The sequence below is a fragment of the Oncorhynchus keta genome, chromosome 22, assembly GCF_023373465.1.
Source record: "Oncorhynchus keta strain PuntledgeMale-10-30-2019 chromosome 22, Oket_V2, whole genome shotgun sequence".
Classification (NCBI taxonomy): Eukaryota; Metazoa; Chordata; class Actinopteri; order Salmoniformes; family Salmonidae; genus Oncorhynchus; species Oncorhynchus keta.
In genome coordinates, this window is record NC_068442.1 from 7,208,521 (window position 1) to 7,228,602 (window position 20,082).

Below are 20,082 nucleotides of genomic sequence, written 5' to 3' on the forward strand. Positions count from 1 at the left end.
TCAAGCATTGTTGTGTAGCTTAATGTCATCAAACACCTATCTGTGCAGGGCATTGAAGAATCAATTTTACAGTAAGTGTGGCAAAAGACCATGCCCTACGACCTTTACGCCTTTTGCACGTAAATACCCAATCAAAATGAATAGAGTGGATGGGGACTTGGTCAGCAGTCAGGTGTCCCAAAAGGACAAGTAGTATGTTTCCAAAGTTCCAAATAAGAATTCAGTCCATGATAGCCAAAACTGACATCATAGAGGCAATTCCCTCCACTGTTTCATTTCAAAACTGACAGGCTAGCCTACTCTGTATAAAGGGTTGCTGTGAATTTGTCAGTAACTTGCAGGCAGCTCAGTGGAAAGTAAAATTATCTATTTCATATTACAGTACACCTATTGTTATAGAAATATGGTTTCAAAGCAAGTACTGTGCAATGACACAAGGTACAATATTGTAAAATGAACTATACTATTCTGTGAAAAAGTTATGAGTTAATGGATGAATTAGTGATATTCGTTGAGGGGAGGGGTTTGTACTTCACAGTATTTTACTGTAAATTACAAGGGATTGGCCTGTCTGATCTCACGTGATATGAGACTGTAATCCATTACCAGGAGTACAAAAGGCTAGGGGAGGGGACTAACAAATCAATCCCCCCCCCCTAAAAAAAAATAGAAATGGCAGAAGGCCAGCATCCCCATCCCATAAAAACATTGATAAAAAGCACCAAAAAAATCATTGTAACAGAAAATGACGATGCACGTGGAAAAGCGCAAGGAGACTATTCATTCAGATCTTCTTACCCCTAGGCGATCTACCGACATTCAATGTCAGAGCCATGTTTGCATGGAGGAAAGACAGCAGTGATCTAGGGCTGTGTGCAACAAGATGGCTCCAGGCAGGGGAAACTAAACTGGCCAGCGGAGAGTCCATATTGTACTCCGGACACCCAGAAGACACATCATCACATACAGAGGGAGTAGGTTTCATGTTATCCAAAGAAGGACAGAGGGTCCTCATCAGCTGGGAATCCATCAACTCTAGAATCATAACAGTAACGTTCCATACCACATAAAGAAATAAACCTTCAATTAGTACAATGCTATACCCCACCAAGGGATGAAGAAACCGTGGACAAGTTTTACAACCAACCAACAACATATTGTATACTCCAGTCCAGAAAATAAAAAGATGTCATGATTGCAGTGGTCTGTACAGACTACAACTTGATCATAGGAGGATTGGTTTTCTCACACAAATACATGCACAATGCAACATGGGTGTCACCCAACCACACAACAAATCTGCATGAACCAAAAGTTTAGACGCTCACTGCCAGAGTGACAAGGACCCTGGATCAGACCACCACCCAATTAAAAAAAACATTTTTTTTACTTAACTAGGTAAGTCAGTTAAGAACACATTATTTAATTACAGCCTAGGAACAGTGGGCTTTCTGCCTCGTTCAGGGGCAGAGCGACAGATTTTTTTTAACCTTGTCAGCTCAGGGATTTGATCTTGCAACCTTTGGGTTACAAGTCCAACGCTCTAACCACTAGGCTACCTGCCACACCTAATGACAGCAAGGATCCAGCATAACAATCACTGCAAGGATCCAGCATAAAACATTGAATCACTGCCTAACTAGAATGTGACAACTGTGGAGTTTCGAGACTTGTATAGGAACATCTCATCAAAACTTAAAATCTTCAATAAATGTGAAATCCAAAGCGCCACCACTAACATACACAAAAAAACATTTTTCTCAGACGTTGAAATTACAGAAACAACCTTTTGCCCCACCACTTTTGTGCTCCAAAGATACGGTACGTGGGGTGCAGTACCTTTGAAAACCTACATGATTGCACAATCATTTACAGTATGCTGCAGTAAAACGGCTATTCACATGTAAACTGCATGCATGTCAGAATTTAGTAAGTGTGAATGAATGTCAACATAGTGAAAAACAACTTGCCTACAGCAGAACCAAGGTTCAGGGCAACAGTATGATGGGTAATAATGGGTGGGCCATCATCAGCTAACAAACCACCTCTTGTGTTTGTCTATGGTCTACACTTCCATAGACAAACATAAGGGATTGTCACGGAAGATTTCCTCCTCTTCCTCTGAAGAGGTGAAACAAGGATCGGACCAATACGCAGCGTGGTAGGTGTCCATGGTTTTTAATAAGAAAAACGAAACATGACCACAAATACAAAAATAACAACGTGAACTGACACAAAACAGTCCCATGTGGCACAAACACTGATGCAGGAAACAATCACCCACAAAATACCCAAAGAATATGGCTGCCTAAATATGGTTCCCAATCAGAGACAACGATAAACACCTGCCTCTGATTGAGAACCAATCTCGGCAACCATAGACTTACATAAACACCTAGAATGATCACAACCCCATAAATCTACAAAAAACCCTAGACAAGACAAAACACATAAATCCCAAATGTCCTAACCGAAATAATAAAGAAAACAAAGATGACTAAGGCCAGGGCTTGACAGGGATGTTGATCAATACAATATCCAGCATCCCTTTGTATTCTGCGGTATTATGCTGGTCCCCTTGCAGTTACAGCAGAATATTATGATAGAAGCCACAAGGCAGATAAAGTAAGGCGAAGGAAGAACAATGAGAGTTGTTTAGAAATGCTCTTCTTGGTATAAAATGACCAACAAACAGCATGTTTGTATAGCTTTTCGGGAATATTTGCATGTTGTCGTTTTAGTCAGCCTCAGAACACAAAACAGACGGGAAGGAAAGCCCTATAGCTGCCCTGGCCCATCCTGGGTCTATAGCACCATCCCAGTCCCACTGGACCAACGCAGGTACATGCAAACTCATGAATCTCTCTCTCTCTTGTTATCATTATCCATCCATCTCTCTCTCTCTCACTCTTTATCTCTCTACCCCCCCCCCCCTTTCCTCTGACAAATGTATAGGGCGAGGAGGGGTAGAAACAGACTAACACTGTAGCTACATCTCAGAGTCATCATCGTCCTCCACACCTTCCTCTGTCTGTCTGATCAGGTTGGTTCACTTTCAGCTTTCATTTGTCTACCGCTGAGTTTATACTGAGTTATTCTGATTTTATACTGTTCATTTCAATTACAAGATAAGATAGTACTTTATTAATCCCCAAAGGGGGAAGGAAGTTGTATGGATTAGCTGGTGCAAACAAATGGGATACATGAAGTACTAATTTCTATGACCTTATTTTGTAATTGTGATGCAAAGAAGAGATTACTACTTTGACATCAAGAAGACAAGAACCTTGGAATTATATTGGTAAATGGTTGCCCTTGAAATTAGATGGTTAAGAGTTTAGTTCCAAAATGCTATTTCCACAAATGTTTCACATTTTTTTTGAATAATTTATTGCTTACGGTACCTTCATGTGTGTGTAAAATATTACTGTTCTAAGATTTTTTTATTCGTAGATTTTAGATGTGTATTAAAATGGAATTGTTGAAATACGCTATACTGTATATCTATTGTTTAGCTGCAATGGAATATTTGTATCCTCTATATTTGTCTGTGATATGTGGTTGTATTTATTTTGTCAAAATTATTGATGAGTAGACCTTACAGATTCATATCTTCAGATTCAGTGATTTTGAAGCGAGTTCAATGATAACCCATTGTACAGGTGTATCCCCCATTTCACTTTGAATGGTTGGTGATACTTTTCCTGATACATATTCAGCATATGTAAATAGGGATTTGCTTTGTCCCCTACAGGGTATTCTGATCATTCTCCTCAGAAGAAACATCATGGTCAACAATAGCACTTGGTCCTCCGGTGGGGGTACAGCATGCAACAACTCTTCCTTTTGCTGGGGCCAAAACACCAATGGCACCAATAGTTGGGGCATGTTACCATTTGGCGAGTTTTTCTGGTCATTCCTCAGCATGAACATGGACGAGGTGATGCACCAGTGTCGCATACTTGGCAATTCCACTGTCTGGTTGAGCATCAAGATCTTCATTCTGCTTACGGGTCTTCCAGCCAACCTGGGCCTGCTGTGGATGTTGATGAGCAGCAAGAAGGCCCTATCAGCCTCCGAGGTCCTGGTCCTCAACTTGTCCATCCTGGACATCCTGTACTGCCTCTGCCTGCCCGTGGACATCTACACTGCCATGCACCACGACACGTCCAAACAGATGCTCTCAGCGGCCAGAGCCCTCTCGGCCCTCAACATCTTTGGCTGTCCTCTCCTGCTGGCCTGCATGTGTGTGGAGCACTATCTAGTGGCAGCGCGGCCCGTGGCCTACATGCGACTGGGGAAGTGGAAGTACCACGCTGGGGTGTGCGCCCTGGCCTGGCTCCTCACCCTGGTGGTGATGCTGCTGGCCTACTTCCAGGGGGTGTTCTCCATAGCTCTGTACTTTGCCGTCACCATTTCAGTCCTGTTCCTGATCATGCTGCTTTGTCTGGTGGGCATCATGTGGTCGTTGTGCCAGAGTGGGACTGGGGAGGGTTCTGGGGAGGGGTCGGGGGGCAGCATGAACCTTTTGAGGAGATCTCTGAAGAACATCTTGCTCATCCTGGTGCCCTCGGCGGTGGCCTACACTCCTCTAGTGGCCCTGGTGCCCTTCATGTCCATGTGGCACCCGGAGAAGGAGGACCAAGTGGCTAACCGCATACACTGCTGCATCCTCCAGTTGCTCCTGGCCGTCCCCAACTTCGGCCTGTACATTGGGCCCTTGTTCTACATGTCCCGCTTCAGACAGCTGCTCCTCTGCTGCAGGAAGGGGGATAATAAAGTGCTAGCAGACTCCAAGACGCAGGCAGAATAGGCTCTCTTTCAGGTGTATTTAGATATACAGGAAATAGTTCAATCTCCCTGTGATCCGGTATGAAATGTATATTTATGACAGTTACCAAGTTAAATATGTTTGAATCGTATTTATATTTTTCTAGCCTGGGCAACACCAACTAGGCACAAACGGGTTGAATCAACATTCTTTCAACGTCATTTGTTAATATATTGTGATGTGGAGTCTACGTGGAAAATACATTGGATTTGAAAAAAGTAATCAATGTGAACTGTTGTTTCGAGGGTGGAATGTTATCCACATGGTTATGTCATCATGGTAACCACATTTCAACAAAGTAAAATCATGTATAAAATATGTTGAATTTGTATCTTCAATGTTATATCCACTATCAGAAAAATATATATAAGCTGGGCAGAAACTCCTACAGGAGATTGTATATATCTACAGCTACTCTTTGGTCTCCCATCCAGGGTATTAACCAAGCCCAGCTATGATATTTGTCACTGATTATTACCAATGTGATATTGTGAGAATGATAGTTGCGAGATCTTACTAAATAGATTCACTGTTGCTATCGAAGTCATTCCAAAGTGTAGGTTTAATAGAGTAAATGAAATGTGACCGTACTTCATAAGTCATATATCATCAGTGATGCTACAGCATTTAGGCCTATATAACATTTACAAAGTCATCAACAACTACTGTTTAAATTCAACCCAGAATAGACAACCAAATATCAACATTTGAAGGAGATGGTTCTTCTGCTTGTATAGCTCCATCTGTGCCACTGACTTAGTCTGGATAATGACTATTTTTGGATTCACGTCTCCATCTCAACCCAAAAATCAAAATGGAAGAATAGGACAAAATCAAATCAAACATTATTTAAAGTACATTTGTTTTGATTTAGGCTTATTCTTTAACTTTTTGGTTGAGATGGAGACGTGAATCCAACATGTCAATTATTCATTTGTAGACAAACTGGAATTAAAGTCAGTGGCACAGATGGAACTATCCAAGCAGAAGATACATCTCCTTCAAATGTTGATGTTTGCATGCATTGACAACCAAACACAATTCAATATCACTTTTAAAATACAATAAATAGCCTTGTAACTTGTTAACAAATGATACATTATGTTGGATTTACGCCTCCATCTCAACCCAAAATCAGTTAAAGAATGAGATTAAGCCAGTGGCTCAGATGAAACTATCCAGGCAGTAGATACATCTCCTTTAAATGTTGATATTTGGTTACTTTGTCAATCAAACTCAATTCAATATGACTTTTGTAATACAGTAAATAGCCCAAAGTTAAGTCTCTCTTACAAACTAATGCGACGTTTAACCTTAAAATTAGTAACACATCCATGGCCACATTTTGAGGATACTGTAAATAGAAATGTATTCTAATGTAGTCATATAAATGTTCAAGATAGCATGCATACAGTATGTCTTCGCAGGTCTGTGGAGATCTTCACAATTGCTGTAATAATATGCGCAGAATCTCAAACGTCATTGATCATTGTACTTTGTACATCATGTACTTTTAATGGAATCTCAACTGCAATCCAGGTCATTTGGTTCTGCAATCCAGGTCATTTGGTTCTGCAATCCAGGTCATTTGGTTCTGCAATCCAGGTCATTTGGTTCTGCAATCCAGGTCATTTGGTTCCGCAATTGAGGTAATTTGGTTCTGCAATCCAGGTCATTTGGTATTTCCATATAAAACTTTGCTGTGGTTTTAAATGGCTTAAAACACAGTGATAGACATTTGGTTGATAACTAAACCAAAAACCAAACGTTGCTTTTCCATTGGAATTTGGTTGTGCTTTTAGATGGTTGAAAGCATAGATAACCCATTTCAAAATGTTTTGATTGGGTGAATATAGGTTGTAATTTCATTGATCAACGTCCCAACCAAATATGACTGATTTATCCACATTGAAATGACGTGGTGTGCCCGTGGGCAGTGTGTTTGTGCTATCATGCCCCTCCTCATCATGCCAACATGACGAGGAGTTGACATGATAGCTAAAACAAAACTGGGAGCAGGCTAATATATTTGTCAGTTTAATGATATGAAGTTTGACATGGTATGGAATGTTCTATTTAGAGATGTCATCCAATTAATTAAAAAGAGATGATGAAAACAAATATTGTGGTTTTGTTGCCTCTCTTTTTTCTTATTTTCTTTTGGTTTTGCTGTGCCTCTCACAAGCTCTCTCTCTCCACTTCCTATTGGCTCTCACCCCACAGAGTCAACAGAGGTAACAGACCATGGAAATGTTTGCATAGTCTTTTCTTGTGACGCACCGAGGAGCTCTCATTCTTATCGTTTTCCATTCAGTGTGAAACTGAACCATGCAAATATCCTCGGAAAGATAAATATTTGGGTCTGCCATTTCACTCTCAACTCATGAAACAAAATAACTAATTTGCCTGCCTTATAACTACTGCCGTAGCAGAGTGTTTTTTTTATCTGTATAGTACCTCCGTAGAGTTAACTCCACATGTACAATTTTGTACCAAGATAACTTTATCTCACACAATAGGCCTTTCTGTATGAATCATCATTAGATGTTAACCCGGAGGAAATCAATTTCTTATTGTGGGAACAAGTTGCTGGCTCTTCAAATCTTCCCAGGGCATCAGTGTTACTACCTGATCCGATTGAATTGTAATGATTACAAAGCCCACACAACAGAAGGGAATTCAGTTTAATATTTCAAAATAGAGTTTTTGTTTAACACACATATTGTGGATAAGGGATGGGAGGACAGCCAGACGCACAGTCACTTTGGGTATGGGCCCCACCTGAGCTCTGCTGTTTCAGACTTGATGTCTATGACTAAAAAACGGAGATAAACGTTTCTAGGACTTCCACACGACCGTCTTTGTGGACCACCTCCTCAAGCTTTGGTCTGTCCAGTGTGAGCCACAGTCTCTCCTTTAAGTTTATGCCTTGGGGGTGACTATCTGATGACAATGTACTAGCAGTGCTTGCGAATGGCTCCACCACTGTATTGTAGATGGCCCGGTACTCATTAACACTCAGGCCATGGATGAGCAGAGGCCGGATGGTTGGCTTGGTTGGGAGGGTTGGCTTGGTTGGGAGGGTTGGCTTGGTTGGCTTAGTGTTGTGCCTTTTACGCACTTCGAATAGCAGAAGAGGTCTGCATGTCCTTTGGGATCCAGGGGTATATGCTTTATACTGCTTTAATGGCATTAAATATACCCCTCTTTTCATCTTTCGTGGTTTGCATCTTTCCTTCTTACACTTCTGTACAAACAGAAAAGCAGACAGAATATGAACAGACGATGGTGGAATAGAGCAGATTACTATTCCGGTTGTCAGTCAGGACAAAAGAAGTTTGACTGCAATCCCTCTAGAACAGATGTACTAAGAATTTCCATCAGTTGCAAAGTTGGAACCAGGCTAGTACAGTAGTTTGCATCATGAAATGCCTTTATTTTGATTGGGTTTATAGCAGTGCTAGCCTAGTCTCAGATCTCTTTGTGCTCTCTTGCCAACTTCGGCATGACAATGGCGATAGGAGTTCACAAGACAGCTGGGAAATATCTGAGACCAAGCTATAGCAGTGTAGTGTAGCTTACCTTTTTCTGGGGATGGGTAGCAGCCTGGTCTCCAGCCTCCTCTGGTCTCCTGGTGCTTGGATTCAGAGCCAGGCTTGACTGGGCACCAACACTGGCCCCCAGCCCCGACTGCTCACCCCTGGCCTGGGTGGCAGTGCCTTTTTTGACCTGGGTGCCGTTTGAACCCGGGCTTAACCTCAGCGACTGCTTCTGTTTAAGAGATGGTGATAAGACATACAGTATGATTATGATATCCATAGGGCTTTATAAACCATTATGGATTTTTTAGGTAGGTTTTTTTGTGTGCCTGGTCCTACAAGTTTAGGCCAATTAAGCATGATTTAAATCTGCCCAATAACAATAGACGTTAAAGGTAAATAATCTGATCACTTGCATTTGACTTGGAATGAGAAATGCATGTAACTACAATAACACGCTAGTAAGAGGCTTTTATTGCAGCACCCCCCCCCCCCTCCATTTCTTTCTTAAATACAGTATATCAATATAAACCATACCAATTCCTTTAAAAACACCAATCAAAATAGAACCGTTTGTTTTCCTACCTCATCCATTTGAAATATGTTTCTGTGAAAAGTGCTTCAACTGTCACTTGTTTTTTCTCAATTAACAAACAAAAACACATTCAAATGCTTGCATGTTCTAGAATGTATGGGGGTGACATAGAGGAATTCTAGTGTTGTGCAACGCAGTACAGCATCATGGCAAACAAAATGCATCTGTCTCATCCTAGAATCACATACGAATGAGGAATAAGTGGCCTATAAAACCATAGTGCATATAATTCAGACAGACAGAACTTTTGTGTCATTTCCTCAAACAGGAGTAGACTATGAAAAGCAAAAACAGCCAAATGACTCTACAACTCAATCAATATGTGCCACCACAGAGCTGCACACGATCTATCAAATCAAATCCAATTGCATTTGTCACATGCTTTGTAAACAACAGGTGTAGACTAACACTGAAATGCTTACTTTACAACAATGCAGAGAGAAAAAAAATTGAAAAAATGATAACACGAGGAATAAATCCACAATGAGTAACGATAACTTGGCTATATGCACAGGGTTCCAGTACTGAGATGATGTGCAGGGGTACATTTACATTTACATTTAAGTCATTTAGCAGACGCTCTTATCCAGAGCGACTTACAAATTACGACATACATATAGGTAGGGGTAAAGTGACTAGGCAACAGGATAGATAATAAACAGTAACAGCAGCGTATGTGATGAGTCAAAAGAGTTTGGTTTGCAATTTGGTTAACTATTTAGTAGTCTTATGGCTAGAAAATATTCAGGGTCCTGTTGGTTCCAGACTTGGTGCATCAGTACCTCTTGCCATGCGGTAGCAGAGCGAACAGTCTGTGACTAGGGTGGCTGGAGTTTTAGGGCCTTCCTCTGACACCGCCTGGTATAGAGGTCCTGGATGGCAGGGAGCTCGGCCCCAGTGATGTACTGGGTTGTACGCACTACCCTCTGTAGCGCCTTGCGGTCGGATGCCAATCAGTTGCTATATCAAGTGGGGATGGAGTCAGTCAAGATGCTCTCAATGGTGCAGCTGTAGAACCTTTTGAGGATCTGAAGTCCCATGGCAAATATTTTCAGCCTCCTGAAGGGGAAGAGGATTTGTCAGGCCCTCTTCATGACTGTGTTGGTATGTGTGGACGATGTTAATTCCTTAGTGATGTGGATGGTGGCGTGCTCAGCCCTCTGTTTCCTGTAGTCAACGATCAGCTCTTTAGTCTTGCTGATGTTGAGGGAGAGGTTGTTGTCCTGGCACCACAGTGCCAGGTCACTGACCTCTTTATAGAATGTCTCATCGTCGCCAGTGATCAGGCCTACAACCGTCGTGTTGTCAGCAAGCGTAATAATGGTGTTGAGAGTCGTGCACGGCCACACAGTCGTGGGTGAACAGGGAATACAGTAGAGGACTGAGCACGCACCCCTGAGGGGCCCCCGTGTTGAGGGTCAGCGTGGCGGATGTGTTGTTGCCTACCCTCTCCACCTGGGGGTAGGCCGACAGGAAGTCCTGGATCCAGTTGCAGAGGGAGGAGTTCAGTCCAGTGGTGTTAAGTACTTAAGTCAAAATATTTTTAAGTCCTACTTAAGTAGTTCTTCTGTACTTTACTGTTTAAATTTTGCAAGCTTTTACTTTTACTTCGCTACACTCCTAAAGAAAATAATGTGCTTTTTACTCCTTTCCCTGACACCCAAACGTACTCTTTACATTTTGACAGGAAAATGATTGAATTCACACACTTATCAAGAGAACATTGCTGGTCATCCCTACTGCCTCTGATCTGGCAGACTCACTAAACACAAGTGCTTTGTTTGTAAATTATGTTTGAGTGTGCCCAAGTGTGCACAAGCACAAGGAAAACGTAACAAGTACAGATGCAATAACTGAACAAGTCCAGTCCTAGGCTCCCAATGAATGGGATGATTATTTATTTACAAGTTCATTGCAATTTGCTCTTCAGCTTCATCTGTTCAGTACCTGACAGAGCACACCGAGTAGACCTGGGTGTTCATTTCGATGCCTTAGGAAGGTCCAAAATCGTCCTCCTAAAAGATAGACTAGATCCTATATGCAAAACGTAGCTCAACGAAAGTGCAAGTGTCTGCTGTCATCATTCTTGCTGACTTCAAGTTCAGTAGCCATAGGGTACTATGGGGCGAGACGCCCCCTGGGGTAAGGCACCCACCTGTAATTCTCACAAACACCACAAGTTGTCACTGTCACTTTTTGAAGTTTTTTTTCTGGCTGCCACTAGTCTTGATCAACTACAAATGTCCTCTGTTTCATCAACATTTTTGAAGTCACTCCATCAAAATGATTTTGAGGTAAATGTATCTAATTTTTTTTGCATTTAGAAAAAGTTGTGGATATAATCCGATGTAGCTAGATCCATAATTGTTTTTTAAAATATATATATCTTAAGATACATTATCCACTTGTTTGGAGATAACATTTTTCGATTGTTTTTGAGTAAAGTAGTAATATGTTAGGTTGGTATGTTTGGGGCACAGCCACAGCCATTTTGGTGGCTTAACAGTTTCCACTGGTTCTTTCGAATGTGACCTGGTGAGTCATATCCCAAAAATTTTGAGATGTTGGAAAACTTACCTTTGACCTGGCGGAGAGGATGGGAATCCAAAACACATTTAATAAAGAAAGGCGGTTGGATGGCATAGACTGGTTATAAGGCTTTATGAAGCGTCACCCAGAATTATCCATCTGTATGGCACAGCGGTCTAAAGCACTGCATCTCAGTGCGAGAGGTGTTGCTACAGACGCCCTAGTTTGAATCTAGGCTGTATCACCAACGGCCGTGATTGGGAGTCCCATAGGGCGGTGTAGGCAGTCATTGTAAATAAAAATTGTTCTTAACTGACTTGCCTAGTTAAATAAAGGTTTAAAAAATATATATAAAATAACAAATAAAAATAGAATCCCACAAGCAAACAGTCTGGCTTGAGCTGCTTCACACCCACAATGACCTCTATGCCTGCCACTACCTCCGCCACTAACTCCACTCCACATCCTTCCCAGCACCCGCAGTGACCTTGCTCTGAATGTTGGTAGGAAACAGAAACTAAGAGACAAGGAAATAAACAAAGGGAGAAAGAAACCTGTGTCACTGAATGAAGCTGTGGCGCCACTGAAAAAGGTTGTTCCAGTTTCCAAAACCACAACAAACACCCTAAAAGGAGGGGATGAAGAATGCTTGTCCTGTATACAGAAGATGGCCCTATTTGGTAAAAGAACAAGTCCATATTATGGCAAGAACATCTGAAATAAGCAAAGAGAAATGACAGTCTGTCATTACTTTATGACATGAAGGTCAGTCAATCCGGAAAATTTCAAGAACGTTGAAAGTCTCTTCAAGTGCAGTCGCAAAAACCATCAAGAGCTGTGATGAAACTGGCTCTCATGAGGACCGTCACAGGAAAAGAAGACCTAGAGTTACCTCTGCTGCAGAGGATAAGTTCATTAGAGTTAACTGCACCTCCGATTGCAGCCCAAATAAATACTTCACAGAGTTCAAGTAACAGACACATCTGAACATCAACTGTTCAGACGAGACTGCGTGAATCAGGCCATCATCGTTGAATTGCTGCAAAGAAACTACTACTTAAGGACACCAATAAGAGGAAGAGACTTGATTGGACCTAGAAACACGAGCAATGGACATTAAACCAGTGGAAATCCGTCCTTTGTTTTGATGAGTCCAAATGTGAGATTTTTTGTTCCAACCGCCGTGGTTCCAAACACGTGGTTCCAACCGCCGTGTCTTTGTGAGACGTAGAGTAGGTGAACGGATGATCCCTACATGTGTGGTTCCTACTGCAAAGCATGGAGGAGGAGGTGTGATGGTGTGGGAGTGCTTTGCTGTTGACACTGTCTGTGATTTGTTTAGAATTCAAGGCACACTTAACCAGCATGGCTACCACAGCATTCTGCAGCAATACGCCATCCCATCTGGTTTGCGCTTAGTGGGACGATCATTTGTTTTCCAACAGGACAATGACCCAATGACCTGTTCCTTGTGATTGTCTCCACCCCCTCCAGGTGTCGATTATTTTCCCCAGTGTATTTATCCCTGTGTTTCCTGTCTCTCTGTGCCAGTTCGTCTTGTGTTTTCAAGTCAACCAGCGTGTTTTCCCATGCTCCTGTTTTTTCTATTCTCTTTTTGCTAGTCCTCCCAGTTGTTATCCTTGCCTGTTTCTGGACCCTGTACTCACCTGCCTGACCATTCTGCCTGCCTGCCACACTGTACCTCCTGGACTCTTAACTGGTTTTGACATTTTGCCTGTCCACAACCATTCTCTTGCCTACCCTTTTGGATTATAATAAATATCAAAGACTCAAACCATCTACCTCCTGTGTCTGCGTATGGGTCTCACCTTGTGCCCTTATAGTAAGGGCTATTTGACCAAGTGATGGAGTGCTGCATCAGATGACCTGGACTCCACAATCACCTGACCTCAACCCAATTGAGATGGTTTGGGATGAGTTGGACCACAGTGAAGGAAAAACAGCCAATAGGTGCTCAGCATATGTGGGAACTCCTTCAAGAAAAGCATTCTAGGTGAAGCTGGTTGAGAGAATGCCAAGAGTGTGCAAAGCTGTCTATATCTATATTTAGATTGGTTTAACATTTATTTTGGTTACTACATGATTCCATATATATTATTTCATAGTTTTAATGTCCACAATTATTCCATAGAAAAAATAGCTAAACTAAAGGAAACCCTTCAATGAGTAGGTGTGTCTAAACTTTTGACTGGTAGTGTATATATGGAGACTGTTAAGTGCAAAAAACAAGCGATTAAATACATGTACAAATATATATATATAATGTTTCCTGATCTTTCTTATATAGTATCCCTCAGATCTAGGACAGACACTTCAGAACAAACTTCCTTTAGATTTTTTGAGGGAGTATCTGTTTTTCCATGTAGTAAATTGTTATTCAATACTTTTGTATTGGCCACTAGCAGTAAGGCCAAATAATAAACTATTGAACTATTAAAAATACATTAGATTAAATAACAAAGAATCTGTCAACTGTAGCCATTTATTTTCCTTTGTAATTACTTACCCTAATAGACGCTTCTTAACCTACATGCAGAAGTGCCGATTGTGTTCACAATTAAAGAGCGTAGGCTATAGCCTTTGCATGGGCAAAGAGAAACGGGCAGTTTATCTGTCCAAGGAAATTTACTCCCTAAATATGGTTTGGCTAGTTTACTACGTGGCCTACAAATACATATTGATCACCATGTGTCTCTGTTCCCTGTTCCCGAAAATCGAGAAAGTGCAAGTGTCTCTAAATCTTCTCTCTTTAAACTAAGACTAGTAATACCGATAGCCTAATATAATGGGCCACTCTGATAATTTAACACATTTATTAGGTTATGTTTTGCATTTTGATATTGCCTATTGGGCGCAAAATTGCTGGGACCATGGCTGGCAAGTGAGCTGCGTCACATACGCCTAAAATAACATTGCTGGACTGTGATTGGTTTCGGGACTGGACCAGTTCTTGCTGTAGCGGGTGGGAGTCGGACAGAAAGCCAGCGGGTGCTGTATCAAATGCAGTCCCGCGCAGACCTCTACCTCCACGGACAAAGGTTATCTACAAACTGTCAGTGAGTGTAGGCTTGTGTACTGTAGGCTCAAAATGTACCCAACTAAACCAGCAGAGGGTGATCAAATACGGTATGTTGTCTGTGTCAATCTCTGTAACGGTGTGTTTGTCACTAATAAAATCAAATCAAATATTATTAGTCACATGCGCCGACTACAACAGGTGTAAGACCTTATAGTGAAATGCTTACTTATGAGCCCCTAACCAACAAACCAGTTTTAAAAAACGGGATAAGAATAAGAAATAAAGTAACCAGAAATCAATTAAAGCTATTCAGAAGCCTCTTGGACCTAGACTTGGCGCTCCGGTACTGCTTGCTATGCGGTAGCAGAGAGAACAGTCTATGACTAGGGTGGCTGGAGTCTTTGACAATTCTTTGGGCCTTCCTTTGACACCGCCTGGTATAGAGGTCCTGGATGGCGTTAAGCTTGGCCCCAGTGATGTACTGGGTTGTTCGCATTACCCTCTGTAGTGCCTTGTGGTTGGAGGCCGAGCAGTTGCCATACCAGGCAGTGATGCAACCAACCAGGATGCTCTCGATGGTGCAGCTGTAGAACCTTTTGAGGATCTGAGGACCCATGCCAAATCTTTTCAGTCTCCTGAAGGGGAATAGGTTTTGTTGTGCCCTCTTCACGCACAGTAGCTCTATGACATTTACTAGGTGTTGTCCGCGTGGTCTGTTTCGACACAAAATGCTATTTTATTTAAGCAAGGTGTTCATCTCCCTCTTCATCTTGTAAATAAAAGGGATGACAGACAGGTTTAAAAAAAAAGCTTTATCTCAAGCAAAGGACACAGCACTCATTCGCACAAGACAGTTTTATTTTTTTGGCCATTCCAAAGAAAAGTGAAGGTGAAAGATCAACAATGAAATGTTCTAGTTTCTTATTTTACTGTACTTTCCACAATACATTTTATATGATAGACTCAAATATATATATAGCCTATTTGAAAGGATTATGCGCCTATAAAATGTACACTTGATGCATTCGTCATGGACCGCCTGCTACATTAAGACAGCAGGTAGATAGATATCAGATGGAAAAAAAATCGAATCATGTGGATTCGCCGCGTGTGCGGGCTATTATTGTAGCGGTTGCTTGGCGGTGCCGGCAGTATCAGCGGCATAGCTCTCCCACGGGACTGCCAGGGACGTAGAGAGCAAAAAATAGCAGCAAGGAGATGCGGGCGGCGAGCGCTGCGCGCCACTCACACATTTGGCAAAATGCCCTTGTAGTCTTACTTCTCTCACCCTCGAGCTACTCTGCAGCCCTCACTAGCACTAATAATTGAATTCAGCAGACACAACCAAAAAGGTGACTGAGTTACTGGAAGGTATGGCGAGAAGCAATGAGGTACATTTGGTGAAAATGGTATTTGCAAACATATGCGAAATCTGAGTTTTCAGTCGTGATGCTAAATCAACAACCTCGAGCTGGAGGAAATTGACTCTACAGACACGCGCGAGCTCTTCTCAGCGTCCAAGCCTGATGGTGATTGCAACCGAGGTGAGTTGGGAAATAACACCTTATTACCACGTTATTACTATGTTATATACAATGTTATAGGCCATCACCTATGTATGCTGAAATGGTCCGTGTATATTTTTCGGTAACTACTGTATGTGGAAACCAGGCTATCTGAATGAGAACAGAATGAGCTTTTATTTTGTATTGTTTTGGATTTCGAAATAATTTCAACAAAAGAGGAAATTATATGTTTTGCATGCATACCAAACACTGCATTGTGTAACGGCTTCTATAGGATAAAACTACTTGTAGGCTGCTTTATTTAATCACATTTTCCTGATTTTTCATTTGACATTTCCCTGTGGAATGGCATTGTGCATAAGTTCTCTGGAGATATGGGAGATATGTTAAATAAATACCTGAATTGAAATTAATTTGAAAGACTTCCTGATATTCAGTCAGTCAGTCAGTCCCCATGTTACGCAAACACCCAGTTTATATGTGAACCTAGCAAGCTGAAGGATATACAGCCATGTCAAGTTTCATTCATTGCCATAGGTTTAGATTAAGAAATCATATCATGATTGTTTGCCAGGCATTGGCTGTGCGGCACTATTCAGAGGAAGAAGACATCAATATCTCCAAAGTGTCTCTCTTTGACAGCTCACAGAAGGGACTGGGGATTGAGCCATAAAGAATCTAACACATATCATATCCCCTCTGTCATGAATGAAGAGTAGTGGTGGAGAGAGAGAGAGAAAGAGAGAGGACCTATCCCCACTGTCATGAATAAAGACTGAGAGAGAGTGGTAGAGAGAGAGAGGAAAGGGGATAGTCGTCTTTCACCCGTCTCCTCTGTGAAAAGTACACTTGAATGACCTGTCCTGAATGGAGAGTAGTGGTAGAGAAAGGAGACAGAGGGGATACAAACAGATATCATCCCTGTCGTGAATGGAGAGTAGTGGTAGAGAAAGGAGACAGAGGGGATACAAACAGATATCATCCCTGTCGTGAATGGAGAGTAGTGGTAGAGAAAGGAGACAGAGGGGATACAAACAGATATCATCCCTGTCCTGAATGGAGAGTAGTGGTAGAGAAAGGAGACAGAGGGGATACAAACAGATATCATCCCTGTCGTGAATGGAGAGTAGTGGTAGAGAGGGAACGAGAGGAGAGGGGATATACATCCTTTCACTTCTTCCTGTCTCCTCTGTCAAAAGAAGACATGAATGACCTGCGCTCTGATCACACTGAATTATTTCTCTCCTCCTGGCTATAAATATTCTCATCCTCTCTGTGCTGTGGGCACCTCATGGCCCCTGGCCTGGGAATCTGTGTACTCCGGTCAGGGCTGTGCATCTGTGGAATCTGCACAAACACAAACAAACACAAACACACGCACACACACACACACACACACACACACACACACACACACACACACACACACACACACACACACACACACACACACACACACACACACACACACACACACACACACACACACACACACACACACACACACACACACACACACACACACACACACACTGCAGTTGGTACACTGTAAGAGCAGTGAACTATGCCGGTCTGTACAGTGATGACCAATCTTAACAATTACACAGAAAACGTTATATATCATGACAGTATTAGCCAATTCGTCATGAGCTGATATATGTTATGGTACCTTAACATCCTAATAACATCTACTGGCAAGTATTTTAGAGACTACTGATAGCATATAGCTTCCTACATGGCATTACATTAACTATAGCACCACAACATGACCTGGAAATACCCAGCTTCATTTCAAACCCACTTTCTTTGAAGTCTGCTGTTCACTAAATCTGTATTAGGATTCAGTTATCATAAAGACCTTTAAAAGGTTAGTGTATTACGCCCCCTCTCACAGAGGAAAATGTATACTTCCATCTTCCTCTAATGAGGAAAGCGACACGACCTGATTGTTCGTCTGGGATGTGAAATAATCCCCCCAAAGAACTGAGATCCGCTAATGATACATTGTAAAAGATCCCCTTTATGTCAGACGCAGAAAGAAAGGTGACACACCTGCTTGTTTTGTTGTCTCTCCAAGTCAACATAACCTGGCCCAGAGAGTAGCAGCAGCGTCAACCCACAAAGACCTTTACTGTCACTAGATTGTGGTTGCACCACGTCAAACGTGGTGCAATCGACCCTAGTCAAAAGTTGTGCAATATATAGGGAGCCATTTGGGACGCAGTGCAATATATAGGGAACAGGGTGCCATTTGGGACGCAGAATCTTGGTTAGGAATGTGAGGTGTTCAATGGCTTCCTTCCATTTTTTTTATTTTAAATTTTTTTTAACCTTTATTTAACCAGGCAAATTCTTATTTTCAATGACGGCCTGGGAACAGTGGGTTAACTGCCTGTTCAGGGGCAGAACGACAGATTTGTACCTTGTCAGCTCAGGGGTTTGAACTTGCAACCTTTCGGTTACTAGTCCAACGCTCTAACCACTAGGCTACCCTGCCGCCTCCAGGGATCCCTGATGCATATTTTAGCACTATCCTAATAGATGCTAAGCGTCCTCAGAGAGCTGTGATGTTTTAGAACAAGTCATTTTTAGTGCTTTAATGTGAAGTGGAGTTACTTCAGCTCCTCTCCTCTCAAGTTGTCTGTGTTTGTTTTGGTTGACTATGTTCCTATGAATTCCTTTGAAGGGTTCCAAGCTCTCCGGAAATCAAAAGGAATTATATTTTAGAGACTAAGGAAGAAGCTGATTTACAGTGCCTCCAGAAAGTATTCATGCCCATCAACTTATTCCACATTTTGTTATCTTACAGACTGAATTCAAAATTGATTAAAAAAATATATATATTCTCACCCATCTACACACAATACCCCATACGGACAAAGTGAAAACATGGTTTTAGAATTTTTACATAAGTATTCACAACCCTGAGTCAATACATGTTAGAATCACCTTTGGCAGCGATTACAGCTGTGTCTCTAAGAGCTTTTACACACCTGGATTGTACAACATTTGCACATTATTATTAAAAAAATTATTCTAGCTCTGTCAAGTTGGTTGTTGATCATTGCTCGACAGCCATTTTCAAGCCTTGCCATAGATTTTGAAGCAGATTTAAGTACAAACTGTAACTAGGCCACCCATTTCATTTCATCTTGGTAAGCAACTCCAGTGTATATTTGGCCTTATGTTTTAGGTTGTTGTCCTGCTGAAAGGTGAATTCATCTCCCAGTGTCTGGTGGAAAGCAGATTGAACCAGGTTTTCCTCTAGGATTATGCTTGTGCTTAGCTCCATTCCGTTTATTACGTCCTTAATGATTACAAGCATACCCATAACATGATGCAGCCACCACTATGCTTGAAAATATGAACAGTGTGTCACGTGTGCTCCCTCCCCGGCCTCTAGTTTACCAGGCTGCTCGTTATGGTGCACACCTGTCACCATCGTTACGCACACCTGCGCGTCATCAGACTCACTTGGACTCCATCACCTCCTTGATTACCTGCCCTATATCTGTCACTCCCTTTGGTTCCTTCCCCAGGCGTCATTGTTTCTGTTTCCGTCTGTTTCCGTGTAATGTCTGTGCATTGTTCATGTTTCTTGTTTTGTTTATTAAATTATGCACTCCCTGAACTTGCTTCCCGACTCCCAGCGCACACGTTACACAGTGGTATACAGTGGTAGTAATGTGTTGTATTGGATTTGCCCCAAACATAACATTTTGTATTCAAGATAAAAAGTTAATTGTTTTGCCATATTTTTTGCAGTATTACTTTAGTTCCTTATTTCAAACAGGATACATGTTTTGGAACATTTTTATTCTGTTCAGTCTTTCTTCTTTTCACTCTGTCAGTTAGGTTAGTATTGTGGAGTAACTAAAATGTTATTTATCCATTCTCAGTTTTCTCCTATCACAGCCATTAAACTCTGACTGTTTTAAAGTCATCATTGGCCTCATGGTGGAATCCTTGAGTAGTTTTCTTCCTCTCCAACAACTAAGTTAGGAAGGACACTTGTATCTTTG

At 41.8% G+C, this 20,082-nt stretch overlaps 2 protein-coding genes across 2 annotated transcripts in view; both read left to right on the plus strand.

Annotated features, from left to right (window-relative positions):
• The first annotated feature begins 3,886 nt into the window (after positions 1–3,886).
• On the plus strand, positions 3,887–4,813 carry LOC118400817 (proteinase-activated receptor 3-like). Its single transcript, XM_035797811.1, has one exon. It carries the CDS (start codon positions 3,887–3,889, stop codon positions 4,811–4,813), a length of 927 nt encoding a protein of 308 aa, XP_035653704.1.
• Positions 4,814–15,638: 10,825 nt separating this feature from the next.
• LOC118400981 (carbohydrate sulfotransferase 8-like) overlaps positions 15,639–20,082 on the plus strand; it is an 86,382-nt gene continuing 81,938 nt past the window's right edge. The window contains exon 1 of the mRNA XM_035798048.2: positions 15,639–16,078. The gene's annotated coding sequence lies outside the window, so the exon portion shown is untranslated. The remainder of the gene's footprint in view (positions 16,079–20,082) is intronic.

Coding starts and splice junctions, on each gene's coding strand:
- LOC118400817 (XM_035797811.1), top strand. CDS start 3,887: ATGTTACCATTTGGCGAGTTTTTCTGGTCATTCCTCAGCATGAACATG.